The sequence below is a fragment of the Mus caroli genome, unplaced genomic scaffold, assembly GCF_978045245.1.
Source record: "Mus caroli unplaced genomic scaffold, Mus_caroli_1 scaffold_1, whole genome shotgun sequence".
Taxonomy (NCBI): Eukaryota; Metazoa; Chordata; class Mammalia; order Rodentia; family Muridae; genus Mus; species Mus caroli.
In genome coordinates this window covers 132,948,247-132,959,778 of record NW_028227256.1, presented here as the reverse complement: position 1 = coordinate 132,959,778, position 11,532 = coordinate 132,948,247, and the positions used below count along the sequence as shown (strand labels likewise).

The window sequence follows — 11,532 nt, the reverse complement described above, 5'->3', positions numbered from 1 at the left end:
TCCTTAGATGTTGCCTGGGCCCACCTACTTTTATAGCAGTGAAAATCTGAAAGCAGAGGAACTGTTCGGGCAATCACACAGCACAAATAAAGAGCAGTGCTGGCCTGGGGCTTTACTTGTAGCCCCAAACACTCTTACTTGCCTTCAATGGTGTTTAAAGATGATGGCCACTTGACTTGTTACCAGTGACTCAGGGAAGTTGGTCTGCATAAGGAATAAATAATTTGTTATAGGATCTGTGGAACTCCAGTGCTGGACCTGGGAACCTGGAGGTAGGTTTCTCCCTTCTGTGCAGACACTGATTCATGGTGTGGCTCTGGGAAGTTCTGTGGCCTCTGTATGTTCCTGTCATTCCACACACACACTAGAACTGTTGTCAAGATTAATGAGGTAATTCTTGTAAAAGTTTGTTAGTTCTTTAGATGAGAGCCACAGCTGCATCTAGAGATGATGCATGGCAGATGCCTCTGTCTCACGCTGGCTTTTCAGAGGCAGTTAAACAGCCAACTAAACCCATTTATATCATCGATTAGCTAAGAAATCCCTCACATCCCTTTACTTGGTGTGTGTGTGTGTGTGTGTGTGTGTGTGTGTGTGTGTGTGTGTGCTTGTGGTAGAACCTAGGAGCCTGTGCATATTGAGTGATCTACCACTGAGTTGTATCTCTAATCCCTATTCTTTTTTTTTCTTTTAATAAAAATTGTATTTACTTAGAAGCATTCAGAATGTCAACAAAACAGCCACATTTTTTTCAACTACAGAGTGGTATTCAGTTAACAGAATCCCTATTCTTAACCTAGATGATCCAGTTTATTTATAACCTAGCTCCTAAGTTTCAACAACCTAAGGTCTTCTAGTTACTTAAGCCTTCCCAGTGGTTTCATCTACCTAATGGGGATAGTAGGGCTGTGATGAGATTAAATAAGTTAATGTATGTAGAGCCCAGTCTGGTGCACCCACGTGCCCTGTAGCTAGCTGCTTCTCTGTAACTATGAATGGATATATGGATATGATTGAGATCTCTCTCTCTTTCTCTCTCTCATGATTTAAAATATTTCTCCCTCTCCTCTCTGTCTCTGTCTCTCTCTGTCTCTTTGATTCTTCCTCTCCCCTCCTTCTTGTCCTCTCCCACCCTCTCCTTTCCTTTTGAAGAGAATGGTCTTGTGTGACCCTGGCTGGTCTTAACCTCATACCTCTCCCAGGATAGTCTTGAACACCTGACCTTCTTATCTACACTTCCCAAGGGCTGGGATTCCTCGTGTGCTCCCCCAGATCCAATGCTGAAGGTCAAATCCAGAGCTTCTTATGTGCTAGGAAGTCAACTGAGCGAGACAACAGTGAGGTTTTCTGTGGGGGAAATAACAAGACTGTTAACCTCTGGTGACACAGACCTGGCAATGAAGAAAGCCAGGCTGTTAGATCCTACAGGCTCCATGTTTCCATTAAGAATTTGGTGTCAGCCAAGTGGTGGTGGTGCATGCCTTTAGATCCAGCACTCAAGAGGCAGAGGCAGGGGGAATCTCTGTGAGTTTGAGGTTAGTCTGGTCTACAGAGTGAGTCCCAGCATAGGCAGAGCCACACAGAGAAACCCTGTCTTGAATAACCAAAATAAACAAACAAAAAATTTTGGTGTCATTGTCTCCTCCTTGTTTTCTTTCTTTTCCTTTTTGTTTTTCTTGTTTCTGAGATGGGTCTCATGTAGCTCAGGCTGGCCTTGAACTTGTTATGTAGCCTAGGATGGTATTGAACTCCTGGTCTTTCTGTCTTAATCTCCTAAGCGCAATGCTGGAATTGTGAGCCTGTGCCAGCGTGCCCAGTTTAGGAGGCCGCTTCTTCAGCTGTCTTGTTCAATATGGACTCCTCAGCACTTGGGAGCTCCATCAGTAGGGGCTGATGAGTGAATGAATACACTTCTACATCTGTTCAAAGACAGAGCTTGACGATGACCACAAGGAAAGAAGTCTGCTTGGCGTTTCAGGATTTCCAGGAAACTGGAAAGGGAGCAAGATAGAGAAGGGAGCTGTGTGTGCATGGCAATCAGAGCCTAGGTGGACTGACACCCCAGACCTGGAGGTAAAAAGCAGAAGGCATCTATGCAGCTGGAAGAGCAGGCCCAAAGAATCGCCTGGCTTTGGTTTTTGCTTCAAACAAAGTCAGTTGTCTTCAGAAGGTAGAGGACAGCATTTCTTCTTGACAGCGATAGTCCACAGAGACTTCCAGCCTTAAAAGGGATCATTCTGAAGGTGTCACAAAGAACACCCTATTAGAGTGTCTGCCGCCCTGAAAATGAATCCTCCCTCTTTGTACTCAGGGTGTTTCCCTGTTAATAACAGGCTCCAACTATGACCCCAAGTTGTTTCACAGCCTCCCTCAAAGTAAAAGCTGCTCATTGTTCCCAAGGTGCCCTCCCTCCTCATTGCTAAACACACTCCTTCCCAATTGGGGTCATAGTAATGCTATCCTTAATAAAGCTTCACCGTTGTATGTCGTATCGAGGGACAAGCCAGAGCAACTGCCTTTGTCTCTTCTCTTCCTCATGTAGTCTATTGAGGTTGAAACAGTTTTCAATGAGATTTGACACACATTTGAGAATGCTGCCTGAGCACAGTGCTGGGCTAGAGCACAGGTAACACAAAGCCTGCTTGCTGCCCTCGAGAATCTTCCATTTGCTTGTGGATTCACATAACAGACATAATATTTCAGTATCACTTTCTAATTTTTCTAGCCCATAGATTTCTCTTAACTTGGTATGTATGTGCTGGAATCCTGTTGAAGTTGGATTCAAGAACATTATATTGGACAGCAGTCTCTAAGACATCTTCCAAGTATCCTACCCATATATTTTTGCTGTGATTATTTTTTTTTTGTCTTTTACAGCATGTACCTTATTTATGATATGTTCTCTTTATTTGTATATGTGCTAGCCCCTATTCAGAGAGGGAGCAGGAACCCAGAAGAGTGCCCCAGGAGTGGAGACAGAAGACCTGGGTTTGAGTTTGAAGCCAGACTCCAATACAAATGGAAGGAGAAATCTCGGTCACGGCACCTGGTCTCTCTGATCCTCAGTCCTACAGCTAGAACGGGAAGACAATTAGTGCTTAGCTCATCAAATAAATATGGAAACTAGTTACCATTTGAATGCGCTTTGACAACCAGTATTTACATGTTAATACACTAATTTTTCAAAGGGCCTTGCCCATGAGAAAAACCCTATTAATATTAATTGAATTACTAAAAAATATGCCAATCACCCAATGGCATATTATTTCTAGTGACTTTTTTCCTGCCTGGCATTGTTAGTGGGGCTTATCTATAATGCCTTATTGGGTTCAGGGAGGAGTGTTTCTGGGGATTAAACAGAAATCAAAAGGGAGGGGCTTGCTACTGGAGCTGCCCTTTTCGATAGTAGGGATCAAAACGCCTCCCCTCACGTTTCATATGTCTCCCATCTTAACGGCTGATGATAATCGGGAGGCCCTAGTCATACAAAGTAAGATAGTTCTGGGTTCAGACTGTGACTGTGCCTTTACTATATGCAATTTAAGAGGCTTTTCTGACTCTTAGCTCTCTCATCTGTAAAATGAAAACAACACAGGATTACATAAATTAAAATCAGATGTGTTAAAACAAGAAGTGGGGACTTAGAAAGTTAACCAAACTCAGTGTTAACTACAGTAACATTCTCCCTTTGACCCTAGACATTGGCAGAGCAATACTGTGAGGTTTAGCATCATATAGGTGTCAGAGACAGGGCAAGTCAGCTTGAAAGCTAAAGACAGTCGGTGGTTGGAATGCAGTGTGACAAGTTATGACATAAAGGACATACATTGCTCTGGAATCAGTTCTGCATGGGAAGTTGGCAGTATCAGGGAAGGCTTTCTGGAGGGAGTGACTACTGTGGACAGAGACCACAGAGACAGGCAGCGCACAGGTCTGAGAAAGCATACCCATGTGGGGGAACAGAGAGGGTTCTGGCAAGACGAACTGTGACAAATCATAATTGTGTGGATGTTCTTTGTGGAAGGGTTTATGTTTCTTTCTACGAGGAAACAGAAGGTAAAACAAACAAACAAACAAAAAAATCAAACCTGATCCTTCACTTAGAAAACTTAAGTGGGGAGTATCAAGTTAAAACGTCATGACGTGAAATGTATACAGCTTTGGAGAGTTTAAACCTGACCTTCAACCCTGGTTAAACCCCATGGGTGACTTAAGATACTGCATCTCTCCATAATTTCGTGGTCAACCAGCTGTATCACCTCTCTCAGGGTTACTGCAAGGATTAAATGGGTGTGCAAGGCAAGTTCTCAGCAATACGCGTGTGACATAAGCAGCATTTGAAACAAATATCAATTCTCTTGACTGAACCACCTGTAGCGGGAGGAGAAAAGCCTCTCCCCTCCCTTTCTTTCCTTCCCTCATCCAGCAGTGTCGGCGGCAGCAGCCCAAAGCTGCGGATGTACAGAACGTCCACTCCAGCCGGCACTCTGCTGATTAATGGATAGGGGCGCGGAGCCCGTCGCGGGCGGCAGAGAGGCTGGGCATGCTCAGTGCGCACGGCGGCGCAAGACAGCGGCGGGGGCGGGGCCGGGCGCGCCAGGCGCATGCTCAGTGTTCCCATCTGCTCTTTCCATCCAGTGCCGCAGCCGGAAAACCGCAGCGACGGCGGCGGCGGCGGCTCAAGGGGAGCGAGGCGTCCGGCCACGGGAGGGGTAGCGGAAAATACGAGGACAAGCCCGATAAGGCAGGAGCCGAGGGCCCGTGATTTGATTTGCGGCCTTCTCCAGGCCGCTGCCTTGGCCCTGAGCTGCGCCGAGGAGGCGGGCGGCGGCGATCGGAGCGCCGGAGAAGCGCCGGGCCGCGGGCGGCTCGCGCGCTGCAGCGATTCTGACGTTTTCCGCGGCGGGTCCCGCGGCCCGAGGGGCGGCCGTGAGTGAGGCGGGGCGTGCGCGCTCCGCCATGGCGGGGACACTGTCCGCGACGTGATCGTCCAGGCTGCCCCCGCCCGAGCATTCCGGGCCCTCTCAGCCGCCACCCTCCTGCGAGCCCGTGTGACTAAACGGAGACAAAGGGGAGGCGGCGGGGCAGACCCGGGCCGGAGCGAGCGCGGCCGGGTGCCGCCTCACGTCTATGCCCGGGGCCGCGGCGGCTCCCGCGGGCGGCGGACTCGCGACGAGCACAGCTGAGCTTTTCCGTGCCCGGCGCCCGGGAGGGCCGCGACCGGCGCGGACGATCTGAACTCCTCTCTCCGCCACACCATGTGAAGGCCGTCGTCCCTCCATCCCAACCAGCCGCCGTGAAAGATGGGGGATGCTGCAGACCCGCGGGAGATGAGAAGGACGTTCATTGTTCCAGCCATCAAACCCTTTGACCACTATGACTTCTCCAGGGCCAAAATCGCCTGCAATCTGGCCTGGCTGGTGGCCAAAGCCTTTGGGACAGGTAAGTGGTGTCGTCCCTTTCCTCTTCCTCCCGATGCTGTCCACATCCCAGTTTTTGTTCCTGATTCCAGCCCCCCTCCCCCATGTGTATCTTCCGGTACAGGTTTAGGGAGATGACGGGAGACGAGCTCTAGGAGAAAGAAAGAAGGCAGGTTTGGTCTTAAATGAGGTGCCCTTGACTGACGCGGGAGGGGTTGACCGGGCTCCTTTTATTGAATAGCGTGTGTCTAAATTCCGCGAGCAAATTACCGTGTTTTCCCAAAATGGCTTTAATGTGTGGTGTTTTCCTTATTATCTTGGATACGTTTCCCTTTCGGTCATAATTGTGGTTACCATACAAGAAATCTGAGCTTATTACTGGAAGAAGGTGGGGTACTATATTGATCTTGACATTTGTAATGGTGGTTGCTAGTCAGGCTATGTAGGATGAAAGGTGGTCACTGTTGAAGTGCAGTATCTTTTGTAGGCATTCCTTACTCCTCTCACAGCCTTTCATACACATTTCAAATTCGCGTTAAGCCACCCATTAAAACCACTTTTAGTTTTCTGACTGGATAGTGCTTTTTCACTTAATGTCACTGAGGCAAATTGCCTTTTCCAAATGGATTTTGACGTCATAAAATCAGATAAACAACCCCTCCTTCCTTTGAGTTTTTCTTTTTTGAAGTAGAAGTGTTTTTTTTTGGGGGGGGGGGCGCTTGGGGCGGGGATGTGTTGTTGACATAGAAATCCTGTAGTACAGCAGTAATTAAACACTCCCTCTCTGACCCAGCCTTTGCAGAATAACAGGAAAGGGGCCTCCTGCTGTCATTCCTCAGCTCTTGCTTTAGGAACCCTTGTTGTGGAATGCTTTAAAAAAAATTACAGAAGTTCCTCCATGCTTGCAAAATTGTCTCCGGGTTGTTTGTGGGGGATGACTGATTTCTTGTTTTAGGACTGTGAAAATATGTGGCTAAGTGGTTTAATCCAGCTTTATTGTTTAACTGTATACATAGGCAAGTGTTTACAGAGCTTGTATATCTAGGCTAAAGACTAGATGAATCTCCCCCCCCCCCCGCCCCACCACTGTCAGTAAAAGTATTTGAAGTCATTTAGAAGAAATTTTTATGTTTATGTCTGTCTTAATTTTATTTTCCTATACTTTGATAGAGAGCTGACATCAGGAATGAATGGTTTTTTGAACTAATTTAAATTTTAAGTGGAAAACAATAATAGGAAGCACAGATAATACTTTTTAAAATTTCGATATAAAGAATGGGAAGCAGTATCCTAACTATCCACTTGGAGAACAAATGGGGCTCTCTAAGTGTATAGAGAACGGGGAAATTGACACAGTTTCCTGTGTGGAAGCTGGAAGACAGAGGAAACCAAAGGCATTTCTTACCATCTGAAACGGAGAGGGCGCTTAAAGTGCAGAGGTGAATGTATTGCTGTTCATTCTCACAGAGGCTTCTGAGCAGAAACGCCCTACTTTCTGGATGTGTGTCAGGCTGGTCACTGGATTCTGGAGTGCTTGAACACACTTGAGAAGAAAGAAAGTAAGGGTGTATACTATCAGTGGGATCCGACTTCTTCCAGGCCCTCTGTGGCCCTTGGCATTGTTTTAGGTTAGGATCCACTCTGATGGCAGTGTGCTCTGCATTAAAGCAGGAGGGAGCCAGGGCAGCAATTGGCCCGGAGAAAAGATCTAAGTAAGTCCTTAAGAGAGTGACAAATTGAAACAGTCTTTAAAATGACTCTGTGTGTGTGTGTGTGTGTGTGTGTGTGTGTGTGTGTGTGTGTGTGTGTGTTTTCTGAGAGGGTCTCACTGTGTGTGTTCAGCTGACCTGGTACTTGATATAAAGTCCAAACTGGCCTCAAACTCAAAGCAATCCTCTGCCTTAGTGCTAGGATTAGAAATGTATGCCACCATGTTCCACGTTTGCTTTGCTTTACTGAGAGTCTTTTTTTTTTTTTAAATGATTTACTTACTTTTATTTTATGTGCATTGGTGTTTTGCCTGTATGTGTGTCTGAGGGAGGGTGTGGGATCTCCTGGACCAGACGGTACAGTTGTAAGCTGCCATGTGGGTGCTGTGAATTGAGCCCTGGTCCTCTGTGAGAGTAGTCAAGTGTTCTTAACCACTGAGCGTTCCCTCCAGCACCCTTTGGCAATCTTTAAAACATGTAACATAAACTTGTTTTCTCTTATTCAAAATGTTAACCCAGCTTTTTAGGATAATGTTGTTGTTAGAAATAGTTTGTTGTCTCATGTATTATTTATATATTGTGTGTGCTCGGGTGTGTCCTTGCTCCCTCTTCCTCACCCATGAGAGGACAACTTGCTGGAGTTGGTTCTCTCTTTCCCATGTGGATTCCAGGGCTAAGACTCATGTTGTCAGTCTTGGTGGCAAGGGCTTATAATTTGAGCAATCTTACGGGTCCCTTTCTAACTTGATACACAAAAAATGATCAGTTTTAGAGCTGTATGTTGGAAAAGCAATTTATAGTGGTTAACGCACAGTCAATTGTGGGCAAAGAATAAATTAATTGAATTGTAACTCCAACAAGACACTAGCATCTAGAAAGCAGATACGAGGTATTTGTGTGAATAATATTCTTGTTCTGAAAAGTAGTCCAAAGGCCTCATCTTTGGAGTAGGATGTGTTTTCATTAGTTTTTAGTTTTTGAAAGGCAGTGTCTCATGGGATCTAGACTACTAGCCTTGGCTTCACCGTATAACCAAGAATTACACTGAACTCTGCTCCTCCTACCTCAGTTTCTAGAGTGTGCTGGAGATTACGGGCTCCAGTCTTAACAGTTTATTTTCTCAAAGAATGCCTCTATGCTTTTGTGTAAATGAAGAATAAGTTTGTGTAGATGAATTTACAGCAGCAATAGGTGTTCTGGTTGTAAAAGAGGAGGTTAAATTGCCTGATAACCTTTATTGTGTTTGAAGACTTAACACATTCAAGCAGCCATATAATTGAAATTGCCTTAAGTGTTTTGTTCCTTTAAATCTTCCAACTGATGGGTATAGAATCTCTTGGAATGGTTTTTTTTTTTCTGCTCCCTACCCCTCTGTGTGTGTGTGAGAGAGAGAGAGAGAGAGACAGAGACAGAGACAGAGACAGAGAGACAGACTCATGATATAGCCCTGGCTGATCTTAAACTCACAGTGTAGACCAGACTAGCCTGGACCTCACAGACTCTTCTGCTTCTACTTCCTAAGTGCTGGGACTGAAGGTATACACCACTGTGCCTGGCGGGCGTGTGTGTGTGTGTGTGTGTGTGTGTATGTGTGTGTGTGTGTGTTTTGATACAGATTCTTGCTGTGTAGTTCTAGCTTAGAATTCATGTGAGTCCTATTTGGCCTCTTGACTGCTGAGATTGCACAGGTGAGCCTTGATGCCCACCTTAAGGCTCATTTTGCAGTGTCAATTTATCATGTTAACTTTAGTAGCTAAATTTTCATTGTGTTTGTTTCATGTGTACATGCGACTTTGCCTCTTTTCCATCCCTTTGGCACATAGGCAGAATCACTCTGCTTTTTGAGACAAGTTTTCTCATCGAACCTGCAGTTTTGCAGTCACTCAGATCCTCAGGCTTGTTCAACAAGCACTTTTACTTAAACAGAGCCGTCCTCCCAGCCCCTCTTTTCCTTATTCCATCTAGTTAGTGGTATCAGATCATTTACTGGTGGAAGTATACTTTGTTACATTTCTGTTACTTACCAGCAGATATTGTTAAAATCCTATAGAAGTCCTGACTCTCAGATATTTACAGGGATTGTTAGAGCATTGGGTAGCCATGAGGTGAAAAAAAGACATGGGGCAAAGGCTGTTTGGGACATTATTGCAAGAGTTTGGACAAGAGGTGATGAGGACTCAGGTGGGGTGGATATAATAATAAACCTGCTGTATTACTGGGCACTTACTGTTTGTCACACACGTCACACATAGTATCTTATTTTAATTCTCATGACGGCCTTAAGAGGCGGAAACTGTTAATCATCCCAGTCTACAGGGTTCAGGAGCTCATCCAGAGGCATCAGAGTAATGGGACTGGGGTCAGAACCGGGAAGTCTGGCTTGTGCGTGCACTCTTAATACTTAAGAACTACTTTACATGTGCCAAAGGGATGGAAATGAGGCAAGTGGCAGACGAAATCCAATCCTTAGGATTTCTTGAAGACTGAATTTGGGATAAGTGGGTGACTGCTTTGAGGAGTATAAATGAGGATATGGCCGGCCACCTGAGGAATCAGAGGAAGTGAAACTTGGGGACTTCGTGACTAGGAAGGTAGATTGTGATACCAGTTAATGGAGAGGAAGATGGTTTTACCTTCTTTTAGTTTTTTAAGTTTTATTTATTTATTATGTGTACAGCGTTCTGCTTGCGTGTATGCCTGCAGTCCAGAAGAGGGCACCAGATCTCTTTATAGATGGTTATGAGCCACCATGTGGTTGCTGGGAATTGAACTTGGGACCTCTAGAAGAGCACCCAGTGGTCTTAACCTGGAGAGCCATCTCTCCAGCCCCTGTGTTTTTATGTTCTCGAGCTTAGTGTAAGTCCAAGTATGTTTTCTGGGAAGTCCAATAAAGTAGATAGTCACAAATAAAGATAAGACTGCTAAGACTGCAGTATGGCTCAAGCTGGGTCTAGAAATAACAGTTTGCTGTTCTGTGGATAGCAACATATAAATAAGGTTATGTGTGAGGAGATGTAATTGTGGAGGACAAGGAAAAAGTTGAGGACAATTTAGGAGAGTGAGTGCTTAAAAGGAGGCAGAGGCAGAGAGAGGCAGAGAGAGGCAGAGGCAGGGCAATCAGTTAAGGACCGTATTGTTGAAGTATATAGGCCATTGAGATGGCTGAGCAGGTAAAGGCCCTCAATTTAAGTCCTAACAACTTGAGTTTGGTCTGTAGGAACTACACGGTAGGAGCAGATAACTGACTCTGGTAAGTCCTTCTGTGACTTTCACAGCCACACATAAGCCTCCCCCGCCCCAAATAAATAAGTAAGTAAATGACCGAATAAATGTTCAAATATTTTAGAAGAAAAGATACTAACCCTGAAGTCCTGGGAAGAAAGGTGGTTTGACAAACTGGTTTTAAGCTAAAGTGAAAGTCTAGCTGCAGTATAGTCATGATAAGAGCCGTACAATGAGAATAGTGACTCAGAGCATCTTATGTAAAATTGTTTTGTTTAGTTCTGAGAACAACTCTATTGAGCAGATAGGTTATTTCTTCACCTAAGTCTCTGTCAGGGTTTCCCAACTGTAGACCTATTTATTGGTCAGATAATTCTTTGTTCAATCAGTGTCCTCAGTTCTTGTTCAAATGCTGAAAGTATTCTCTGCACCTGCTGGAAAGTCGGAACACGCTGTCAGGTTTACATTAAGGTGCAAATGATGTCCACATTGAAAGCAAGAGGTTAGGAAGTATAGTCCCTACCCCCCCCCCTTTTTTTGTTAATAAAAGAAGAAACAGGCATGGAGAAGCTCATTACATTATCTTTGGCCATCCAGATAAATCTAGTGAAAATTTTCCTTTTTTTTTTTGTTCTGTGCAAGGTCATAGCATCAGACATCATTTCCAGAAGCTCTCATGCAGTACTCCTTTAAAAAGCTGAAGGGTGTATTTTATGTTACATGCATATCACCATTAAAAAATGAAATATTGGAAATAGCATAGAAAATGGGTTTGAGTAGGACTAAAAGTTATGACGGGATCCATTGGATGTTAGAGCTGGTGAGTACAGACAGATGGGGGGAATCCATGGATGTTAGAGCTGGTGAGTATAGACAGATGAGGGGAATCCATGGATGTTAGAGCTGGTGAGTACAGACAGATGGGGGGAATCCGTGGATGTTAGAGCTGGTGAGTACAGACAGATGGGGGGAATCTATGGATGTTAGAGCTGGTGAGTACAGACAGATGGGGGGAATCCATGGATGTTAGAGCTGGTGAGTACAGACAGATGGGGGGAATCCGTGGATGTTAGAGCTGGTGAGTACAGACAGATGAGGGGAATCCATGGATGTTAGAGCTGGTGAGTACAGACAGATGGGGGGAATCCATGGATGCTAGAGCTGGTGAGTACAGACAGATG

General features: G+C 45.2%; 1 protein-coding gene across 4 annotated transcripts in view; it reads left to right on the top strand.

Annotated features, from left to right (window-relative positions):
* The first annotated feature begins 4,656 nt into the window (after positions 1 to 4,656).
* Camsap2 (calmodulin regulated spectrin associated protein family member 2) overlaps positions 4,657 to 11,532 on the top strand; it is a 78,915-nt gene continuing 72,039 nt past the window's right edge. For 3 of the 4 annotated variants that reach the window (XM_021175974.3, XM_021175928.3, XM_029476040.2), the window contains exon 1: positions 4,658 to 5,442. In XM_021175974.3, the coding sequence (XP_021031633.1) occupies positions 5,304 to 5,442 (139 nt within the window). In that variant the 5' untranslated portion in view covers positions 4,658 to 5,303. Of the gene's footprint in view, positions 5,443 to 11,532 lie in introns of all 4 variants that reach the window. The other variant, XM_029476035.2, reaches the window with a different exon arrangement.